This window comes from Hemiscyllium ocellatum, chromosome 7 (assembly GCF_020745735.1).
Source record: "Hemiscyllium ocellatum isolate sHemOce1 chromosome 7, sHemOce1.pat.X.cur, whole genome shotgun sequence".
Taxonomy (NCBI): Eukaryota; Metazoa; Chordata; class Chondrichthyes; order Orectolobiformes; family Hemiscylliidae; genus Hemiscyllium; species Hemiscyllium ocellatum.
The window spans coordinates 90,769,564-90,792,537 of NC_083407.1; the positions used below are offsets into that span (position 1 = coordinate 90,769,564).

At 40.9% G+C, this 22,974-nt stretch overlaps 1 protein-coding gene across 1 annotated transcript in view; it reads right to left on the reverse strand.

The window, feature by feature from the left end:
• wdr12 (WD repeat domain 12) overlaps positions 1 to 19,893 on the reverse strand; it is a 31,719-nt gene extending 11,826 nt beyond the window's left edge. The window contains exons 1-8 of the mRNA XM_060828049.1: positions 19,833 to 19,893; positions 13,640 to 13,734; positions 12,935 to 13,029; positions 12,641 to 12,747; positions 11,533 to 11,648; positions 10,015 to 10,169; positions 2,485 to 2,530; positions 1,739 to 1,824 (exon numbers count right to left, since the gene is read on the reverse strand). Coding sequence (XP_060684032.1) covers positions 1,739 to 1,824; positions 2,485 to 2,530; positions 10,015 to 10,169; positions 11,533 to 11,648; positions 12,641 to 12,747; positions 12,935 to 13,029; positions 13,640 to 13,734; positions 19,833 to 19,873 — 741 coding nt within the window. The 5' untranslated portion in view covers positions 19,874 to 19,893. The remainder of the gene's footprint in view (positions 1 to 1,738; positions 1,825 to 2,484; positions 2,531 to 10,014; positions 10,170 to 11,532; positions 11,649 to 12,640; positions 12,748 to 12,934; positions 13,030 to 13,639; positions 13,735 to 19,832) is intronic.
• Between the last annotated feature and the right edge of the window lie 3,081 nt (positions 19,894 to 22,974).

A 22,974-nucleotide genomic window follows, 5' to 3' on the forward strand; every position in this document is an offset into this window, starting at 1 on the left:
CCACAAGGATCGATGCTGGGTTCACAAATTTTTGTCATTTATACAAATGATTTGGATGTGAGCATAAGAGGCATAGTTAGTAAGTTTGCAGATGACACCAAAATTGGAGGTGTAGTGGACACCAAAGAAGATTACCTCAGATTACAACGGGATCTTGATCAGATGGGCCAATGGGCTGAGGAGTGGCAGATGGAGTTTAATTCGGATAAATGCGAGGTGCTGCATTTTGGGAAAGCAAATCTTAGCAGGACTTATACATTTAAATGGTAAGGTCCTAGGGAGTGTTGCTGAACAAAGAGACCTTGGAGTGCACGTTCATAGCTCCTTGAAAGTGGAGTTGCAGGGAGATAGGATAGTGAAGAAGGTGTTTGGTATGCTTTCCCTTATTGGTCAGAATATTGAGTACAGGAGTTGGAGGTCATGTTGCGGCTGTACAGGACATTGGTTAGGCCACTGTTGGAATATTGCGTGCAATTCTGGTCTCCTTCCTATCAGAAAGATGTTGTGAAACTTGAAAGGGTTCAGAAAAGATTTACAAGAATGTTGCCAGGGTTGGAGAATTTGAGCTATAGGGAGAGGCTGAATAGGCTGGGGCTGTTTTCCCTGGAGAGTCAGAGGATGAGCGATGACCATATGGAGGTTTATAAAATTATGAGGGGCATGGATACGATAAATAGACAAAGTCTTTTCGCTGGGTGGGGGAGCCCAGAACTAGAGGGCATAGGTTTAGGGTGAGAGGGGAAAGATATAAAAGAAACCTAAGGGACAACCATTTCACGCAAAAGGTGGTACGTGCATGGAATGCGCTGCCAGAGGATGTTGTGGAGGCTGGTACAATTTCAACATTTAAGAGGCATTTGGATGGGTATATGAATACGAAGGGTTTGGAGGGATATGGGTCGGGTGCTGGCAGGTGGGACTAGATTGTGTTAGGATATCTGGTCGGCATGGATGAGTTGGACTGAAGGGTCTGTTTCCATGCTGTACATCTCTATGATTCTATGACTATAAGATTAAAATTTGACTCCAGAGGTGGAGTCAAATTCATATCCCTGGCACTGTGAGGCAACTGTGCTAGCCACTATGCTGCCCACTCTATTGAATCAACCCTCAATTTGCATTCACCAGCAGGCTTGATGCATCAAAAGGCCTCCTTCCATGTTGTAACAATTCAGATTCTGTCCTCCAACTTAGGAGGCTGGAGGCAGTCATCATGCAAACACTCCACTCTTGCATAACCTCCGGATTTACGTTCACATACTTCATCCTATCGTTTTAACAAACACAGCTGGTCTGGCTAGCTCTGTCAAAATTGAAGTAAAAGTAAACCTGTCTGATTGACAATCCGTGGTCAAACTCTGTCTTCAGAGTTCTCTGTGCAAATGGGACAGAAAATGCAACCCATTTGCTAGTGATTTCCAAATTTTAACCCTTTCATAATGAACATAAACCATTCGTTATACCATACAATTTGAAAATGTCGGAACTACTGTGAAAAACACAAGAAAATCCACTGCCGGTTGTGACAATATAAGCCTTTCAACTGCCGTGGAAACCTTGTCCAATACCTGCCAATTCCTCTTAGCAGCATGGCTAAAACAAGGAACTCCAGATACAAGCCCTTACTGGAATGTTTCACCTTCCGTGTCATACTAAATAATACTTTTAAATCCTAGATAATTTCCTTTTCCTTTCCTTCCCCATTCGAGAAGTTATAATAAGAACGTAAGCTGCTTACTCTTGTTAATCCTAGTTGTTCAGTCTTCTGTTTCTTTCTTGGCCTGGATTCAGACTCATCCATCATTTCTTCATCCTCATTGGGAACTAATAAAATATAAAGGTAGCTCAAAACCCTAGGTAGCTGAGAATAGTAACTTATATGTGCAACTCTCCCTCTTGGTAAACTCTTAACCTTAGGTGCTAAAGCAAATTAAAGTAACAGAGACCAAATGAAAAAAATCACCATGGGCTTTAGGATCACAAGTCTGAGTGACACAGGCAATGATCCACAAACACATCCTTCATTAATTACCACAGGGTCTCTCAAGGTGGAAGGTAGGAAAAAAAAATCAGAAATAATGATGCTAATTTCTGAGATGTGCCTACCATGATGTCAGTAAACTCACTGTAGGGTTTATGAAACTGCGTCTCAACATTATGGCAACATGCAAGTGGTAAATCTACATACTGCCAGAAAATCTTGAGTCTAACGAATCAGATGGATGCAATTGTATTGAAATTGCACAACTGTCTGGCACTTAAGGTGCCTAAAATTAATTATGGAGACAAATAATGAGATTATAAACATTGAAGCAAACCTGACATTTGACCCTGGCTAATAATGGAAGCTGAGAGTTTTAAGATAAACTGTTGATGACAATTTGGAACTTGCAAGTAATCAAGGGTCAATGAACAAAATAAAATTAATGGCAGTTCAGAAGCGCGATTTTGGATATAAGATTTTGTGACAATATTTTACATTACCTGCTGACCATATCTTTATCATCTTGTCCCATGAACCACTGCAAAACTAAGCAGAAAATATGTCGGTTATACATGTAGATTTTCAAAATTACTTAGATTAGATTACTTACAGTGTGGAAACAGGCCCTTCGGCCCAACAAGTCCACACCGACCCGCCGAAGCGCAACCCACCCATACCCCTACATTTACCCCTTACCCAACACTACGGGCAATTTAGCATGGCCGATTCACCTGACCCGCACATCTTTGGACTGTGGGAGGAAACCGGAGCAAACCCACGCAGACACGGGGAGAACGTGCAAACTCCACACAGTCAGTCGCCTGAGTCGGGAATTGAACCCGGGTCTCAGGCGCTGTGAGGCAGCAGTGCTAACAACTGTGCCACCATTTTCAAAATAAACATGACAAGTTCAAACATTTTCAGCTAACTATAATATTACAAGGAGACAATTCAGCCCATAATGAGTGTTTTTTTTTCTAAAAGAACGGTGTACAAAGAAATTTCCCATATCTTCTTTACCTCTTTTGCCAATTATTTTAAATCTACAATCTTTGGTGACCAACTAATTTCTCAGAGAAAATGGTTCCTCCATCAAAAACCCTTGTAATACAAATATCTCTTTCAAATTTCCTCTCAAGTTTCTCTAATCCAAAGAAATAATCCCAGCTTCTTCAACTCTCCAGATAACTGAATTCCCTCATCTTTGGTTATCACTGCAATAAGCCTTTATTCCATTCTCTCCAGAGTTCTGAACATCAACTCACAGAATGTTTCAGGGAACATCTCTGGGACACATGCATCCAACAATCCCACCGCCCTGTGCCTGACCACTTCAAGTCCAAGGACATCCAAGTCCTGGGCTGCCTCCCCCGCCAAATCAAAGGCACACGACGACTGGAGAAAGAATGCCTTGGGAACATCCAACCACACTGCATCAACGCCGATTTCACTAGTTCCCAAATTTCCCCTCCCTCCACCCGCATCCCAGATACAATCCTCCATCCTGGCACTGCCCTCTTGAACTGGCCAACCTGTCCATCTTCCCTCCCACCTATCCGCTCCACCCTCACCATCGACCTATCACGGTTACCACCCCCCCCCCCCCCATCCTGCGTCCACTTATCGCCTTCCCAGCTACCTTCCCACAATTCCACCCCCACTCTATTTATCTCTTAGCCCCTTTTCCTCACCATTCCCCTCCCCCACCCCCACCAAACACACACACTCCTGATGAAGGGCTGATGCCGAAGACATCCTGCTCCTCGGATGCTGCCTGAACTGCTGTGCTTTTCCAGTGTTACACTTATTGACTCTTCCTAAAAAGGCAAACAATACTCCAGCTGAGGTATAAACATTGATTTATAGAGAAATAAAATCAATAACTGCAGATGCTGCAAATCTGAAACAAAAACAGAAATTGCCAAAGAAACTCGAGTAGTGACCCAAAACATGGAGATTGCTTTCCTTTCACAGATGCTGCTCGATCTGCTGCCTTTCTCCAGCAATTTCTGGCTTTGTTTCAGATTTATGGAACTGATGAAATATCACTGCCAATGACCAACACTAACTTGATTCTGTGGAAAAATATGTGAAATAAATCAGTAGGCCATAAGGCTTTCAAATCTTCTGAGACATTAATTTTGACTGACAATCTTGATTGACTGTCAACTTTTGAAAAAAAAATTGTTATTTATATTCTGCATTTTTATTCTTGCTAAGAGGATAATTCTCCCTTTCCCCTTTAGTCTTCTATCATCAGCAAGCTTGAACATATAATACTTGCTTCCTCCACGTCACTGATGTTAGACTGTAAATAGCTATGGTCTAAGTTCTGATCCTACTAAGCACTCCCCTATTTAGACCTGCCAACTTGAAAATTAACTGTTTATTACTTTCTGTCTATTAAAAAAAGTTACAAGTCCCAATTTTGTAAAAACACACAACATTGAAAAAAAATTACTTTCTGACAAGTTGTCCCAAGAAGAAAAATTAGAAACTCCTGTTTAATGTAGATTCAAGATCTTACTGATTAACATGTCCGTACAGAGTGAATTTAAAAATAAATTATTTGGAAGCTAAAATCTCAGCGCCCAGCAAGCAAACTAACTTACATTAAATTAATTATAATGATCACAGAAGTGAGTTTACCCAATGAGTAGTGAGTATGCATCCAAGAATATCTCAGGTGTGAAGGTATGAATTTTGTTTGGTTAACTTTTAAGAATGGGCTGAATTAAAAAGATTGCAAGCAGTTTGCAAACCTGCTACAGAGTGGACAATGACATTTCAGAGTTTTGGCATTAAGGTTACAAGGTTTTCCATCTAGACTGTGCTTAATACTGACACCAGAAGGCCAATGATACTTGGTGAGGTGAGTAGCAACTGATAAGTAGGTTGTAAATAGTACAAAGGCTAATACTCAGCTTTGCTTGACGAGGATCCAGATTTCTAAGGCCTCTATTTTAAATCTCTCAGAAGAGTTGCAGTCATATTATCATGAAACAGATGCATAATTGTAATCAAGTTTCTTGGGCATCTAAATCTCTGAAGCAGAATCCACAGAGCCTCATGATTTATTGATCTAAACAACTTTATTCAAATTAATCAATGCAATGCAATGAAATCTGGATGAGCTAGCATGTAAATCTGAAAGTATTAGCTTGCAGGTACAGCAACTAATTAAAGCAGTTATTATGAGAGGAACAGAACATAAACAGATGTCATTATTCAGTTAAATGGGGCAATAGTTTTTGAAGTAAACAAAAATAAAGTATATGAAATACTGCTCGATATGTAGCAGTGAAAAATATTTTATAAAACTGTGTTTCCACAAAATATAAGAATTGAATTCTGGTAAGTTATTTTACATTCAGCACTAAACCCCCATAATTCTCACTGTGGGGTCACACAAAGTCATGCTAGACAAAGAGCTTGGGAAGTTGGAGATAGTGAGGACTGCAGATGCCGAAGAGTCAGAGTGGATAAAGAGTGGAGCTGGAAGAAATCCAGCAGGTCAAGCGGCCCAGACCAACAAGGAAGTCGACATTTCAGGCCATAACCTTTCATCAGGTTTGGGAAACACTGGCTTGCAAGCTGTAAGAAAGAGCTGGAAGCTCAGAACAGAAGACAGTGGACAAGAACTTGAAGGCAAAGCTCCAGTTTCTCCCAAACTTTGAACTCCAGTCAAACTCTCCTCTGGGAATTCAAACTGCCCAGGATACCTGAGTACTGAGAAGTCAGAGCTTTTCTACGAGTCAGCACTCTGCCCGAATTGGACAGATATTCACTTCTTACCAGGTTTGGAGTTTTGGCTGAATTATTAGGACATGACATGACATTAAACTCTATTTAAAAACTGAACCTCCTACCACATTGGCTGTATTCAAATATGACTTGATTGACTGGATAGTGATAACTTGGAAAGGTACGTGAGTTAATTCATATTATCTTTCAAAGATTTGCAAATAGGCAATAGAGGATTCAACAGACATGGTAGACATAAAGTTGGGTTTCATTATCCCATAGATGCAGATAATGCTGTTAAGCAGCACTATGCAGATGAAGAAGAGGAGTTACACCTGGAGGTGACAGTACAGGACATGAAGCAATGGAAATTCTAAGAATATCAGATCAATCTGAACAGCACCAGCAGTAGAAAAGAATGGTGTGATCAACATTAGAAAAAGGGATGGATTAATTAACAAGGTAATTACCAACTATTTGTAGGGAAAAGCCTAGAATGGTTACAGAAGGAAGCCACTGTTTCCACAATGGCTCTTTCTCTAACTCAGCTTTTCCACATATCCTTCTTATCTAATTCCCTTTTAAAAAGCATTACTGAATTTGCTTTTAACAGACAATGCATTTCAACTCCTAAAACTGATCACATATCACATTTTCCCTTATATTGCCATTGCTTCTATTGCCAATTTCCTTAAACCTGTTCTCTCAGGTTCTCAATCCTCCCACCAATGGAAAGAAGTATCTTCCATTTGCTCTCACAAGCCAGCTAATGATTTTGAACACCACTATCAAATCTTCATTCAACCTTCCTTTAGGTGAAGACAAAATCCCAGCTTCTCCAAACTATCCACTTGACTGGAATCTATCATTTCTGAAACAACACTCAACCCTTTCTTCACCTTCACTGTTATGCCTTCATATTCTTTTTTAAATTGTGGCGCCAAGAATTAAGCTGAACTAGGATATTACAAAGATCAATGAGAAATTACATTGTTTTTTCATTTTGTCCCTATTCAAAATGTCCACGATCCCATACATTTTTAGATCACTTACAGTCGGGAAACAGGCCCTTCGGCCCAACAAGTCCACATCGACCCGCCGAAGCGCAACCCACCCAGACCTGTTCCCCTACATTTACCCCTTCACCTAACACTATGGGCAATTTAGCGTGGCCAATCCATCTAACCTGCACATTTTTGGATTGTGGGAGGAAACCGGAGCACCCGGAGGAAACCCATACAGTCACGGGGAGAATGTGCAAACTCCACACAGAGAGTTGCCTGAGGCGCGAAATGAACCCAGGTCTCTGGCGCTGTGAGTCAGCAGTGTTCACCACTGTGCCACCGTGCCGCCCACGCAACCATTCTCAAATATCTCTGTGCAAATCTACTATACCAAGACCAAGCCCCTGTTCCTTCATTCTCTTTAGTTTTATTGCCTCTCCTCCCTCACAAAATGTATTATTTCATACTTCTCATGAAGTCAATCACTATCCTCACAACTTAGAATACTTATATTTTATTTACAATTTTTTAATAATTGTGCCCTACACACCCAAGCCTAAATCTTTAACAGACATATCAAGAAAAGCAAGGGTCCGAAGTATTGTCAGCATGTGAACTGTTTCAGTTCTTGTTGCCCAAGCACCTCTGAACCACACCCAGATCTCACAGAGTCAAGAATAAACAAAAGAATATCTTGTCTGTCTACATCAACAAGGTGTGCTGTCTGGAATGTGAGGATAGGGGATGGCAGCTCAAGATCAGTTATACAGAAAGAACTGATAACCATTAGTTGTCCATCCACCAGATGGTAGATCCTCAAGAGCTACTGGATGACAGACTGGGCAAAAGCATATCAAGCTGGTTAAAACCAAGGCAAAGTTTGACAAGCTCAACAAAAGGTATAAGCAGATATGAAATATAAACCTTTTCATGACTTCGTGTAATTATCTGATGTAAAAATGTTGTAAAAATTGTGAATCTTCCAACATGTGCTCCTCGCATCTTTTAATGGTACCAGGTGTCAATTTACATACATTAGGGCTGCTTTATGGGGAGAAGTACTTCAGCACTTTTAATCTATAAAAGATGTTAAGTGCTAATATATATAATTTCATTTCTGTTTTAAAGTACTCCCTTGGAACTTGTTTGAAAATGGTTAAAGATCTGACAATAGACTGCTTTTGTTTAACACTATTAACTGTTGGCATCAATGCTTTACAATCGCTATTCTTACTAAACAAACCTCACCTGTGTACAAATCGCTTCCTCTTTTTTCCCCCAGCTCTGACTGTATGTAATCATCAATCATCTATCCAATTGGCTGTACCATTACCATGGCATATCTTGTAACAATTTACAAAAATGTGTGTTTGGTCTAAGTTTTCTTGTATTCTTTAATCGTGTTTATTATAGTGACTGTTTGTATGCCCATCTTTTCAAGATTAAATCCATGTTGCCATTGGCAAATTTTCATTACTTGTTAAACTGAGTTGATTGCCCTGTACCAGATATTTTAACAAAAATAAAGAAAATGGAAACAGAAGGAAGCCATAATACACTTGAGACTGTTCCCTCATTTTTACAAAAAATCACATCTGATCTCTTGTCTTATCTTCAAATTTCCACCTATTCCTCTACTTTCTAAAGGCCCACCCTTCTCTCGCTTCAGGTACCATGCCCTGAAAGCAAGTTGGCAACATGAATTTCTGTTTGTCCAATCTTCATCTACAAGGTGCTGCAGTGGTTTATTATTGCCTTCTGCAGATGGCTGATGAAGAGCCATTGATCTATGTTGGAATGATCTACAATCTTACACTCAATCTATTTGGCGATCAAGTACTAGAGTGGGACTCAAATTTGAAGTTTCTAGTTAAAGGCAGGGATCTCACTGCATCACAAGACCTCTGACGATCAAATTCAAGTCTTGAAAATAATCGAAGACAAAGTATCCACATTGCTCTGGGTATTATCAGTATTTCACAATGATGAAATTTCTCATCTCAGTCTTAAGGATCTAAAGAGTGCAAATAATAAATGATTTTCAGTGGTTTAACGTGTGCTAAAAAGAGATTATAGATTTAAGATAACTGGAAAAAAAATGACATTTTAAAAAATGGCTCACACAATAAGTGGAGAGGATTTTAAATGCACGACCTTGATAAACTGATCGATGCATACTCAAAAGGAAGTTGGATAAATAGATAATAAAACATAATTACAGGGAGATAAGAACAAAAGTGGCGAGTGAGGAAAATGAATTGTTTTCAGGAAGAGCAGACATGAAAAGGCCATGCAGGTCCCCTCTGTGCTGAACTATCCTATGATTATCAAGGGTTATAGACTGGTGAAGGAGGAGGAGTAAGGACATACTGTCATCATCAATCACACAACACCAGGTTATAGTCCAATAGGTTTATTTGGAAGGATTAGCTTTCGGCGTGCTGCTCCTTCATCAGGTGGCTGTCTGATGAAGGAGCAGTCTTCCGAAAGCTAGTGCTTCCACATAAACCTGGACTATAACCTGGTGTTGTGTGATTTTTAACTTTGTACAGCCCAGTCTAACACTGGCATGTCCAAATTATTGTCACAGAAGGCATCATTTTTTAAAAAAAAGCTGTTTCAGGAATGTAAACCCCTTGGAATGATTCAAGTAAAAGACAGATGAGAGTTTGGGAACTGATAATATGTTCTCTACTACTACCTATTAAAGCACTTTTGATAATGCTCAATCAGTGATATAGTGATAGTTATCCAGTTAGCATGATCAAATTACTGCACAGTAATGGTGGCCCAACGATGATCTCGTCCTTTAGTAGTCAGGAATTATATAATATTGCAATTCCAATTATATTATTCATCAATGAATATTCACAGAAAATTCCCTTGTTTTAACTTAAATATAGAAGACTGATGCTTTACTTGTTCATCAGAGTATGATTACTTTTTCCAATAATGCTTCTGCTTTTTTGTTGGTGATACTGTGCTCATTCTGGGAAGGATTTTAGTAGTGGTGCACCTAATATCCAGTCACAGGAGCAAGCACTCACCACAGCAGGAACAGCTAAACATCTTTTCTCCTCTATGTCAGATTTGCAGCTTCACAATTTACAATGTACACATCCTTTTCTGACTTATTTGCTGCTTCCTATCTGCTGGGTTTTGATGGTAGCTTTGAGTAGAATTATCTAAACTACTGTCAGATAAAAATGCTGCTCACAAATTGAGATAAAGTACTAAAGTCATTTATGCAAACAACTAAGATCTCACAATAATGGAACTCACTTTAGTTTTCGTATTGTCCACAGCAATTGACTCTACACTTGCAGCATGTCCTCGACAGGAGTGTAACGCTCTTACTTTATTCTTTTCTGAGTTCCATTCCCATAAGATAATAGTCTGGTCTTGAGAGGCACTAAGCAGCAAGTTGCAGAGACCAACTAATTAAAAAAAAACAGAATTTAGTTAAGTAAAGCCAGACATCACATTTATTGACCAAATACACTGACTATGAAAGCACAAACATATTTTATCAAGGCTTGAGTGAACATGAAGGTAAAACTAAGCAAGCAGAGAAGGAATATTACTGTGCCTAAAAATAATGTAATTCAACTAAATTATCAGCCACACACTAATGGGGAGAGGAAATAGTTAGTTTATATTTTTCCTAATCTCAGAATGCTTTGCTTTAACTGTATTTTAAATTACATTCAAATTTAAACAATTAAAACAAAGATTCCTGTTGATCTTTTTTACTCCTACAATCTACTGAGGCCATTTCTTGATAAACAGTTATGTGCTTCATAACTGCTTATTTATGGTCTTCAACAAAGCTCGCTGCTAACCTCAAAGGAAGTTAAAACTTTAATCATTAACTGCCATTAAGCAAGCTAAATATTGATTAATATAAAGCGTACTCACAAACAACAAATCAGAAAGTAGTAAGTACATTCTATCATTCCTGTTTCATAACTTTACAGGAATTTAAAAATAAAGATTGATACATAAATGGAGATTAAGTTGAAACCTGAAATATCAATTTAAAATTGGAAAAGGTACGGAATTTTTATCATTGAATTGAGAAATGTTACTTTGCACAAATACAAAATTAGTTTAAATACAAGTCATTATTCCATGTAATTACTTAGCGTGCTGTGAAGTACACAATTACATATGACTTAACAAGACGTAACTTTGTGTTTATTCAACAAAAATAGCAGAATTAAAATTAAAGATCACATCAATTCAATGGTTTCTAACCAATTTCGTTTCACAAAGCTTTCACAACACACCAAGTGGTACAGCCAGGAATCACTGACAGCAACTTCTGAATTCACACATTTAATCTCAAATGGATGCAGAGGTTGTTGTCAATTTTACAAGGCAGTGAAAGTAGCTATTTTAATATAATTATAAGCACAAATCAAACTCCAATACAAAGGTGATAATACATTTGATAAATTATATCAAATATCACCCAAGATTATGCATGAATGACAGATAGATACAATCAAGTGGTTAACTGCAAGATTACATCTGTTAAACAAAATAATTTGCCAAATCAGGCAGAATTGACAAAATGATCATTAGCCAACAACCAGTAGTCCAGTCAAACAATAATACTTTTTCATCTGCGCTTCAATATTCATTACCGCCACATAAGACTCTCAGCACACAAACATAAGACAACAGAATTTCAGAAAATACAGTAAACTTCACAAGTTGCAGATCTGGAATCCTTAAAAATACACCTCGTGGCCAAAGTATGGCTGTGGCTATTTTGACTTAGGTCTAAGCATTCACCTTTCTTGATCCATGCTACATCTTTGACTACTTCTGTGTGTCCAGGAAGGGCCACGAGTGGTTGACCATCTAAGGTCCAAATGTGAGCAACTTTATCATATGATCCTGTGAGAATCCTAAAAAGTATAAAATAAACATCAATTTTTGAGTGTTACTATATAACTCAAAACTGAACAGAGCTGATGAAAGAAGCTAAGAACAGTAAACTATTTAGCCCCTCAGATCTGCTCCGCTATTCTATATGATCAAGGCTGATATTCTATCTCAATGCCATATTTGTGTTTTCTCCCCATACTCCTTAACGCCTTTAAAATTTCTCTCTTTCTTTAACGTATTCTGTGACTTGGCCCCCATAGACTTTGACAGTATTGTAAAGGACACTATTTTCAAGCAGGTGTGCCTGACAAATGTATAACAGTAAAGTACTGCAGATTTTGACATCTGAAATAAAACAGAAAATGTTGAAAATGCCCAGCAGATCTGACAGTATCTATGGAAAGAGAAAAATGGCCTGATAAATGCAGTGGCCTGTAAGCATACAATGAAATACTGAATGGTGTTGACATGCATCATTGCATTATTTGGTCATGCTAAAAAGAAACAAAATCGGTTACGCCTCTCATCTCAAACACTCACATACATGGTATCCTTTTGAGGAACAGAGTCTAGGATTTTCTAGAATGCAGCAATGGAAAAGGGGGCAAGCAAAAGGTGTGAAATCATCAACAAAGGACATTATTTCAATTCTGGATAACTTCCAACCAATAGGATTTAAACTAAATGGTACAGTCTTCTGGTACTATTATAGAAGGTGAGTTTCTCTATTGTAGCTGATACATAAGTCTATTGTCTTAGGACTGAAGAATCAATTATATCAAAGACCATTGTTCGAACCACACTGAACCTCAATAGAAACATTAAAAGATTTGAAAAACAGAATGATTATTAACCAAGCTGTTCCACAAAGTTTTAAGCCCCGGTGACAAATGAGCAATCATGTGATCTCAATGTTTACAACAATGCTATTTAAATATTCAGCAACACATTTCCCAGCCCAAATTTCAATTTTCAAGGGTCCTAATGTAAAATGATCAATACTCTTTCTTACCATTCTCCCTGTGCCTCTACCGCACTGACCCAATCATCATGAAACAAACACTCTTCTGGTTGAGGGGCATTGTACCGTTCTATATATTCAATCTCAACCACTTCTTCCTAATGTGGGACAAAACAAAAACATCAAAGGTTTTCTTCAAACTGGAAACTAACCAACTACAGTTTTTCTGCTTTTTTCATTAAAAAAAAACTCACTTGTGTACTTAAAACAACATTGTATTCTCCCAGTCCAAGAGATTGAGTGTGATGCTTAAATTTCCAACAAAACTGGCTTATGGTGACTTACTGTTGAAATGTTTTCCAGTTCCATATGTTTACCCAGTGCCAGTCGTAAAAACTGGCCCTTAATGAGGAAGTCAAAGTCTGCATGTTTGTGATTAGCTACAAGAACAAAAAAGAACATGTCAATCTCTCAATCATTTCACTGTATAGAGCACACTAAAAAAGACACAGACTGTGCACCCTCCCCCCCTAACCTAAATAAATCACAGAACACTCAGATTACTGCTCATAAATTACATTTGCTTCCTAGCTCTGAAACTGGGGTCAAGCACACTGTATTAATGCTTGAAGACTGAAGACCAAGTACAATGTGATGGAAATATGAACAGTTTCTACGTACTGCTTTTGAAAAATCAGCGAATCAGTTAGTTCTGATGAGGCAAAATAGAGCATAAAGTTTCCTGCACACAGTGCTAACATTAGAGACTAACTACTGAATCAATGTCAATCTTTCAGGTTTCAGCACTGCAGAGACTGCCATTATACCAATAGTGCTGTGGACCCGGGTCCAAGAATCTCATCATGAGAACCCATAAATGACAGACTTAGGTTAGACTTGAACCTGTAAAGAACCGAGCTCCAAAAGATTTATTTCATGAAACAGAAAGAATTTGTATCACAACCTGGCTGATTGCAACAAGTAACAGCTGGCAAATATCCACTGGATCAACGGTCTGGTAGTCTCAAACTCACCATGGCATTAACTCACCATGTTTTGCTTCTAGTAGTTTATTGATGACTTTACTGAGGTCATTAACTTCGGCTGCAGCAGGAACAGAGAATGATGTATCATCTACTTCATACCTATATAGAAATACATTTTTTGATATTATAAAGACAACTTGTTTCAATATTATTGAAAACTTTGTGTTATTTCATGCCCCAGTATCACGTACAAACCGCAGCCAAGACAAAATGTCTGTTTGTAAACAAGTCTGTTATGAATCAGAAACTAGAAGTGGAAGGAATATACCATTGTCTATGTTGCCTTCCTCTTTCTCCATATGAAGTATTTTATAGAATATTAAACAGCACAGTAGAGGAGGACATTTAGTCTGCACTGACAATTGCAAACAGCATCCACTTTGATACATTCCCCTGACTCTACAATCAAAGCCTTGGATCTTTTTCCTCTCCATTGAACTTAAAAGACATACTCTAGTTTCAATGCAAAATGATATTTTTGGTTACAGTCAGTAGTGACTTTTAAACAATCTAAAACCAAATATTTGGCTTTCAATTTTAGCCTTAAGAATCATTTCAGCCATGTTAGTGAGACCAGTTGAATGTATGGCTAAAAAGCTGGCATAGGGAGTGGAGTGAGCATTCTTCACATATCTGGATCATTCATATCTCTCTCAAGGTAGAAGGATCTCTATGACGAGGACAGGTTGCACCCAAACTGGATATCAGCTGAACATCAATATTCTTACAGAGAGGTTTGTTGTTGTCACTTGGGAGAGGTTAAACTATTGCGGTGGGAGGGCTGGGAACCAGAGTAATAGGTCAGCATGTGCACTGACCCTTCTTCAGAACAGGATCAAGCAGAACATTAGGGAAATAGAGGAAACAGATATGTAAGCAGATCATGAAAAGCAGATTTCAGAACAGGGTTACTATAGTGGGTGATTTTTAATTTGTCAATATTCACTGGGATTACCTTAGTACCAGGGGCTGAGATAAGCAGAATGTGTTAGGTATATCCAGGAGGCTTTCTTGTAACAATACACAGACAGTTCGACTAGGGAAGAGGCCATACTGGACCTTGTATTGGGAAATCAGTCTGCCCAGGTGATTGAAGTTTCAATGGGTAAGTATTTTGAGAATAGTGATCATAATTGTGTAAGTTTTAAGATTGTTAAGAGATGAAACTGGTCCTCGGGGAAAGTGCCTGGAATGTGCCTGGGGAGGTGGTAGAAGTAGATATGATAGCAACATTTAAGAGACATTCAGAGAGAAGCACGAACAGACAGTAAATACACAGATATGAACCATGAGCAGGCAGATGGGTTTAGTTTGGAATGGATAGCAGAGACATGATGGGCTTAAAGGCCCATTTCTGTGCTGTATTGTTCTACGTTCTATATTTGAAATTCTAATGGACATCTGATATACTCAGAGTCATAAAGATGTACAGCACAGAAACAGACCCTTCGGTCCAACCCCACCATGCCGACCAGATATCCAAACCCAAATTTATTCACACCTGCCAGCACCCAGCCCATATCCCACTAAACCCTTCCTATTCATACACTCATCCAAATGTCTTTTAAATATTGCAATTGTACCAGCCTCCACCACTTCTTCTGGCAGCTCATTCCATACATGTACCACCCTCTGCATGAAAAAGTTGCCCCTTAGGTCTCTATTATATGTTTCCCATCTCACCCTAAACCAATGCCCTCTAGTTCCTCCAGCCGTCGTGTTCCTATGGTCTGGCAATGGAGGAGTCCAAGGACCTGCATGTCCTTGGTGGAGTGGGAGGGGGAGTTGAAGTGTTGAGCCACGGGGTGGTTGGGTTGGTTGGTCAGCGTGTCCCAGAGGTGTTCTCTGAAACGTTCCACAAGTAGGCAGCCTGTCTCCCCAATATAGAGGACGCCACATCAGGTGCAGCGGATGCAGTAAATGATGTGTGTGGAGATGCAGGTGAATTTGTGGTGGAAATGGAAGGATCCCTTGGGGCCTTGGAGGGAAGTAAGGGGGAGGTGTGGGCACAAGTTTTGCATTTCTTGCGGTTGCAGGGGAAGGTACCGGGAGTGGAGGTTGGGTTGGTGAGGGATGTGGACCTGACGAGGGAGTTTTGGAACGCTGATAGGGGAGGGGAGGGAAATATATCCCTGGTGGTGGGGTCCATTTGGAGGTGGCGGAAATGACGGCAGATGATATGATGCATATGGAGGTTGGTAGGGTGGTAGGTGAGGACCAGTGGGGTTCTGTCCTGGTGGCGATTGGAGGGGCGGGACTCAAGGGCAGAGGAGCGGGAAGTGGAGGAGATGCAGTGGAGTAGGAGAGTGTGTCCAGCAGGCTAAGATAAAAGGTAGGGAGGAGGGACTTGGGGGAGGGGCGTTGGAAGTGCGATAGGTGGAAGGAGGTTAAGGTGAGGGTGATAGGCCGGAGTGGGAGTGGGGGCGGAGAGGTCAGGAAGAAGATTGCAGGTTAGGAAGGTGGTGCTCAGTTCGAGGGCTGAAGAAGGGCCAAAACGTCGATTCTCCTGCTCCTTGAATGCAGCCTGACCTGCTGCGCTTTTTCAGCAACACATTTTCTGCAGGTTATCGGAAAAGGCAGGATTGTGGGATAATCCGATTAACCATGGCCTTCGTGATTAGTGGAGGAGGCTCATGTGAACTATTACTGCTCCTAAACTATATGTTAGACAGAGACTGTTTCCTGTGGCTGGGGAATCTAGAACATGGGAGCACAGTGTTAGCATACAGGTCAATCATCGAGATCTGAGATAAGAGAAGGTCCTTCACTCAAAAGGTTATAAATCATTGAAATTCTTTATTCAAAAGGTTGTGAATGCTCCATTGTTGCATACGGTTTAGCTTGAGATGGTGACAGATCCCTGGTGTTCAAGAACCAAGGTCTAGATTAGATTAGATTAGATTACTTACAGTATGGAAACAGGCCCTTTGGCCCAACAAGTCCACACCGACCCGCCAAAGCGCAACCCACCCAGACCCACTCGCCTACAGCTAACACTATGGGCAATTTAGCATTGCCAATTCACCTGACCCGCACATCTTTGGATTGTGGGAGGAAACCGGAGCACCCGGAGGAAACCCACGCAGACACGGGGAGAATGTGCAAACTCCACACAGTCAGTCGCCTGGGGCGGGAATTGAACCCAGGTCCCTGGCGCTATGAGGCAGCAGTGCTAACCACTGTGCCACCGTGTCTAGATATGCAGTGCAGTGGGTGGGGTGGCATTGAAGCTCAATGTCAGCTATAATTGTACTGAATGATCAAGCAGGCTGGGTGATGCATATAGTCTACTCCTGCTCCTAGTTCTCATTTTCTCAAAAGTTTCCATCGTCACGCTTCAAAGATCATTATTGCAGAAAGATTTCTGGTATGGTGACATACAATGAAGCAATCACACTATAGACCTTCTTAGTTTTGCGACTGCATTATAAATGCTTTAATTGATAAATGATCTCAGTTCATAAGGGCCATGGACTGAGGTGATGAAATTGGGCAGAATCCTTGATGCTGATCGCACTGTCCAGTAATACCATGTGTTGTGAAGTACTTTAGATAATAACGTGGACTTAGGGGCTGCATGGTGGCTCAGTGGTTAGCATTTCTGCTTCACAGTGCCAGAGGTTTGATTCCAATCTCTAGAATCTCCCCAGGTCTGTATGGGTTTCCTCCCACAGTCCGAAGATGTGCAGGTTAGGTGTATTAGCTCTGCTAAATTGCCCCATAGTATCCAGGGGTGTGTAGGCTTGGTGGATTAGCCAGGGGAATTACAAGATTAATGAATGGTCTGGTTGGGATGCTCTTCGGAGGGTCAGTGAGGACTCAAAGGGTTGAATGGCCTGCTTCCACACTGTAGGGATTCTGACTTGTCCACAACGTCTCAGTGCTCTCCACTATGGAATTTTCACACGGCAGCACTGAAATTATTCTATTTATTCTGGCATTGGGGAGGCAGGAATTGCCTTAGCTCTCAACAGCCTTTACTTACACTAACGCACATCAGAAATAATCTTTGAATTGAACAGCAGCAATTTTCAACAATCTAATGAACTTAGAAGATACTTAAAGGTGAAGCTGTGGACAGCAAAAATGAGAGAAGAGGTGTAAGGAGAAAATATGTTCGTGGCTATTAAAATAATAAAGTTAACATGAAAATGTTAGTAACAGAAGAGCAGTTAAATTAATGTTGACACAACTTATTAGTTCTGTTCTTTTCTCTCTAGCATTTTATAATTGCCACTTCATCCTACCCTACGTCATAGTGCTCAACTTCCAACTGATATCTTCCCAGACTTTTAAGGCAGAGTTCATCAAGAGGAATGTGGGTAATAACTTTTATTTGGTAGTAAAAGACTACATGGATTACAGACATCACTCAACATACAAGAGTAAACCCAATATAAATGGGTGGCACAGTTGCTCAGTGATTAGTACTGTTGCCTCAGAATGCCAGGGATCCAGGTTTGATTTGGGCGACTGCATGCAGTTTGCACTTTCTCCCGGTGTCTGCGTGGGTTTCCTTCAGGTGCTCCAGTTTCCTCCCACAATCCAAAGATGTGCAGGTTTGGTGAATTGGCTTTTCATATACCCATCCAAATGCCTCTTAAATGTTGCAATTGTACCAGCCTTCCAATCCTCTGCCAGCTCATTCCATACACGCACCACCCTCTGTGTGAAAAAGTTGCCCCTTCTGTCTCTTTTATATCTTTCCCCTCTCACCCTAAACCTATGCCCTCTAGTTCTGGACTCCCCGACCCCAGGGAAAAGACTTTGCCTATTTATCTTATCCATGCCCCTCATAACTTTGTAAACCTCTATAGGGTCACCCCTCAGCCTCTGACGCTCCAGGGAAAACTGCCCCAGCCTGTTCAGCCTCTCCCTGTAGCTCAGATCCTCCAACCCTGGCAACATTCTTGTAAATCTTTTCTGAACCCTTTCAAGTTTCACAACATCTTTCCGATAGGAAGGAGACCAGAACTGCACGCAATATTCCAACAGTGGCCTAACCAATGTCCTGTACAGCCGCAACATGACCTCCAACTCCTGTACTCAATATTTTGACCAATAAAGGAAAGCATACCAAACACCTTCTTCACTATCCTATCTCCCTGCAACTCCACTTTCAAGGAGCTACGAACCTGCACTCCAAGGTCTCTTTGTTCAGCAACACTCCCTAGGACCTTACCATTAAGTGCATAAGTCCTGCTAAGATTTGCTTTCCCAAAATGCAGCACCTCACATTTATCCGAATTAAACTCATCTGCTACTCCTCAGCCCAATGGCCCATCTGGTCCAGATCCTGTTGTAATCTGAGATAATTGTTAGGCCTAATGGCCTGTTTCCACACTGTTGGGATTCTAATGATCTATGATGAAATGATGTGCCCTCAAGAGATTACCAAACACTTGGGTTTTTTGGGAGACCTCAGGAATGAATCACAGATCCCCAGATGATAGCTTGAAGCACAGCGTGTTGTCTAGCAGGGGAGACCCTAATTAGAATAATAAAGTAAATGAAACGTGGAGGGACAGCTGTTCTCTGTACAATGCACAGGAACTGCTATTATCCATAATCTACACAGGGACTGCTGTCTGTTTCATGTACGGGTACACGGAGAATACGCTGGGGTTGCAGTGCTCTGTGATTTCCACAGGGACAGATGTTCAGCACAATGCAGACAAAGAGGAGAGACAAGAACTGCTCTTCTCCATCACATAGGGACCCTTGCTCTTGATTAAAAAAAAAGAGACAGGGGTCTGTTCTGGCAGCATCGGTGGGGGGAAAAGACCCGAACCGGGGCCTGAGCGTATACGGCGTTTGCTGATTAAAAACAAGAGTTATTCCAAAAGGACTCGAGTCCTTCCCGCGCGGGGTCAGCCAACCTGGTCTCACACCTGGGACTGAGACCGGGCTGAGCGTTGGGTCGCTGGTCCCGAGACGTGAACCCCGCTGTCTGTGCGCACAGGTGCGGCCAGCCCCGCCCCCCGCTGACTTTTGCGGCTCGCGCGGTAACGCCCCCATTCAGTTGAACACAACCTCGGCCCACCTCCCCCTCCCCCCAACAACATGCGGAAGAGGGAGACTTTTACTAAACTGAGACACCGAGGCGTGTTTCCCACTCCCGTGTGCGAGCCGCACCGTGAATTGGACTCGCCCCCCCCAGGGAGGCCGGGATCGGATCGGATCGGATCGGTTCTTACCTCCTGTCCTCGGTGTAAAAGCGTGCCTGCACCTGCGCCATCTTGGGAACGGGGGAGGGAGGGGGGAGGAGGAGGAGACGTCACTGCGTCTGCGCACTGCCAGCCGCCCTCCGCTCTGTCACAGTGCTGCCACATCACGTGACCACAGCAGGGGCGACTGCCGATCGCCGACACAGATCCCCCTCCCACCCCACCACCACCACCACCAGCAGCAGCCCCCGGATCACGCCTTTTGCTATCCATTGGCCGGGGCTGTTAAAGGCGCACTCCACCTCTCGAACACAGCCACTGCTCTTTCACTTCACGTTTCCACATGTAACACAGCTTTCCTTCCCAAAAGTCAAAGGACGGTTCCCGCTACTTCAAAAGTTAATCAACAAAAAAAAAACGTAATGTGGCTCTGCAGTGAATTTGTCATTGCTTGACGGTTTTAGGAGTTAATCAAAATTTACAACCAGTAAGTTTTTTTTTAATCTCCAGTGCTTCCAACAGCATCTGTTTTATATTGAAACTTCTCAAAAAAGAATTCAACACCCAAGAACAAAGAGAACCCTGCAGCACCTTACCTAGCGTCAGGATGCCCCATACAAAGGAATTAAAAGTTTCAAATACTGTTATAACGTAGGGAAACACAACCTCCAATTTTCAAGCTGTAAGCTTTTTCAAAAGCAGCAAAGATCTGCTTTCGTTACTGGAAACATACGCCAACATACAATTGTATCCCTTTCAGACCCCATTTATCATCATGTCAAAACTTGGCGATGGCAGTTGAGGAAGTTTTGTTTTCCTGCGTCAGCAGAGTACAATGACCAGGTAATCCCTATTGCCATCCTGACTGGGGTATAAACATTGGGCAGGATACCAGGAATAACTGCATTGTGGTTCTTTTAAATACTGCCATGAGACCATCCAAATAGCCAGTCGGCACTTACAATTTAGTTCCTGGATCAGTGGTGCTGGAAGAGCACAGCAGTTCAGACAGCATCCAACGAGCAGCGAAATCGATGCTTCGGGCAAAAGCCCCTCATCAGGAACAAAGGCAGTGAGCTGGAAGCATGGAGAGATAAGCTAGTGTCTTACCCAAGAGCCAGCAGAGACAACAGCGCATTGGAATTGTACTGCACTCAAGGGATAAAAGCAAATTACTGTAGATGCTGGAATTTGAAACCAAAAGAGAAAATGCTGGAAAATCTCAGCAGGTCTAGCAGCATCTGTAAGGAGAGCTGACGTTTCGAGTCTAACTGACCCTTTGTTAAAGCTAGCTGATGAAAGTACATGAATTAAAAGCATGCTGGGTCTAGCTTTGACAAAGGGTCAGTTACACTTGAAACGTCAGGTCTTTTCTCTCCTTCCAGATGCTGCCAGACCTGCTGAGATTTTCCAGCATTTTCTCTTTTGACTGCACTCAAGGGGTCAGCTTTGATTTCTATACTCAAGTCCCTGGATTGGATTTGAACCTGAAATCTTGTAGGAACTCTCTGTCCCAGAGTGCAGTGAAGGCAGAATCAATCAACAACTTCAAGAAAGAAATGGGCACGTTTCCGATGAAAAGCAGGATAAAGAGCTATGGACAGCAGGCAGGAAAACTGGTGTTGAGACCAGGATAAGATCAGCCACGATCATGTTAACTGACAGAGCGGGTTTGAAGGGCTGAATTGCCTACTCCTGTTCCTAATTTCTATGTTCCTATTAGCACCAAAATACCTTTGCTTCTGACTATTTAGTTTTGTTGGGATTAACCAAACAAATATTGGGCCAGCTTTCTGAGGAAAATCACCCTGTTTATCTCCAAAAAGAGGCAAAGTCTTTTGTATGCTCTCATACAGATAGGGCCTCAACTGAATGACTAATCTGAAAAATGGCATGTTAACACAATGAGAAAATCTCTCATCTGAGATCAGGAAAATCCCATTTGTGGGTCAAAATAATTTGATTATAAGTGTAGCTTTGAAGGAAGTTAGTTTATTTTGAATAACCCCAACCATTCTAGAATGGGACAATCTTGAAAGTCTAATTCAAACTACAAAATGCACATGAGTTAGGATCTGAATGAGGCCACCAAGTACTATGTAATTCCAGAGTTTTATTTCTATCTCAGATTTTCACTAATCTTTCTTAGTTAAGAATATTATGATGTCACCTTTGACAGTGTTAAGAATTTTCGAAAGATTTTGCTATCTTAATGAGAAGTTAGTTGCTCATGACAATTCTGATAAACCGCTCTTCTGAACACATACTTTCATTAATGAACATGAACAACAATTCATGTCAAATGTATCTGCAGTACCAAAATAAGATTTGTGACTGAGGCATGCTTAGACAATTTATTTCGTGTTTCTATCAGTGCCCCTGCATATACCAATAAAACCTTAATAGCTGATAATAATCAATTACCTTATCTTAAATTCCCAGCTGAAACAAAACCAACTGCCACATGTCTACAAGCATATCACTGAAGGTAGATTTGAACCCAGCGTGTCAATCTCAAATCAGAAAAACTAAGCTGACAAAGTTCTTAATTGTTGAAATTACGATCACGATGTTAAGACAAAGAACAATCGTATCAAATCTACTCAAAGCACAGCAACTTTTCTTCAATGTCTCTGAATGAAAATATTGAACCAGAGGCAACTTACAATTAAAAGTGGCTTTATTTGAATGATTTCACTTTTGTTGGTAACTTGCATAAAACAATGCAATCTTTTGCAAACACTGATGTATTAGACATCGTCTGTAATGAAACTTCACTGAAGCAAATGTACTCTGTTTAAAGGCTCATGTCAGGTAGATCTGTGTAATCAGAAAAGCACAACATATGCACTGGATATAGAATCGGGGTCAAATGTACTGGCAGTTCTGTTAGCTTGCTTTCAGAACAGTCAGAATAACCAAGGAGTTTAAACTTATTGTTGAAATAAATTCACTCATTTGTTTCACATTACTGAAGTCAACAATTTCAGTACTAAAGATGCTCTGCTGGTTTAACAATTCCTCATGAGGTGCATTTCCTTTAAGATTTTTCTAAACTACATGGGTTCTGAAGGTCTTTAAAACTTCCCAAAGAAAAGGAAAACTTCTTGTTTTAAACTAAATTTAAGATGCCACAGGCAATCATATTTAAAGATAAAATACACAATGTATC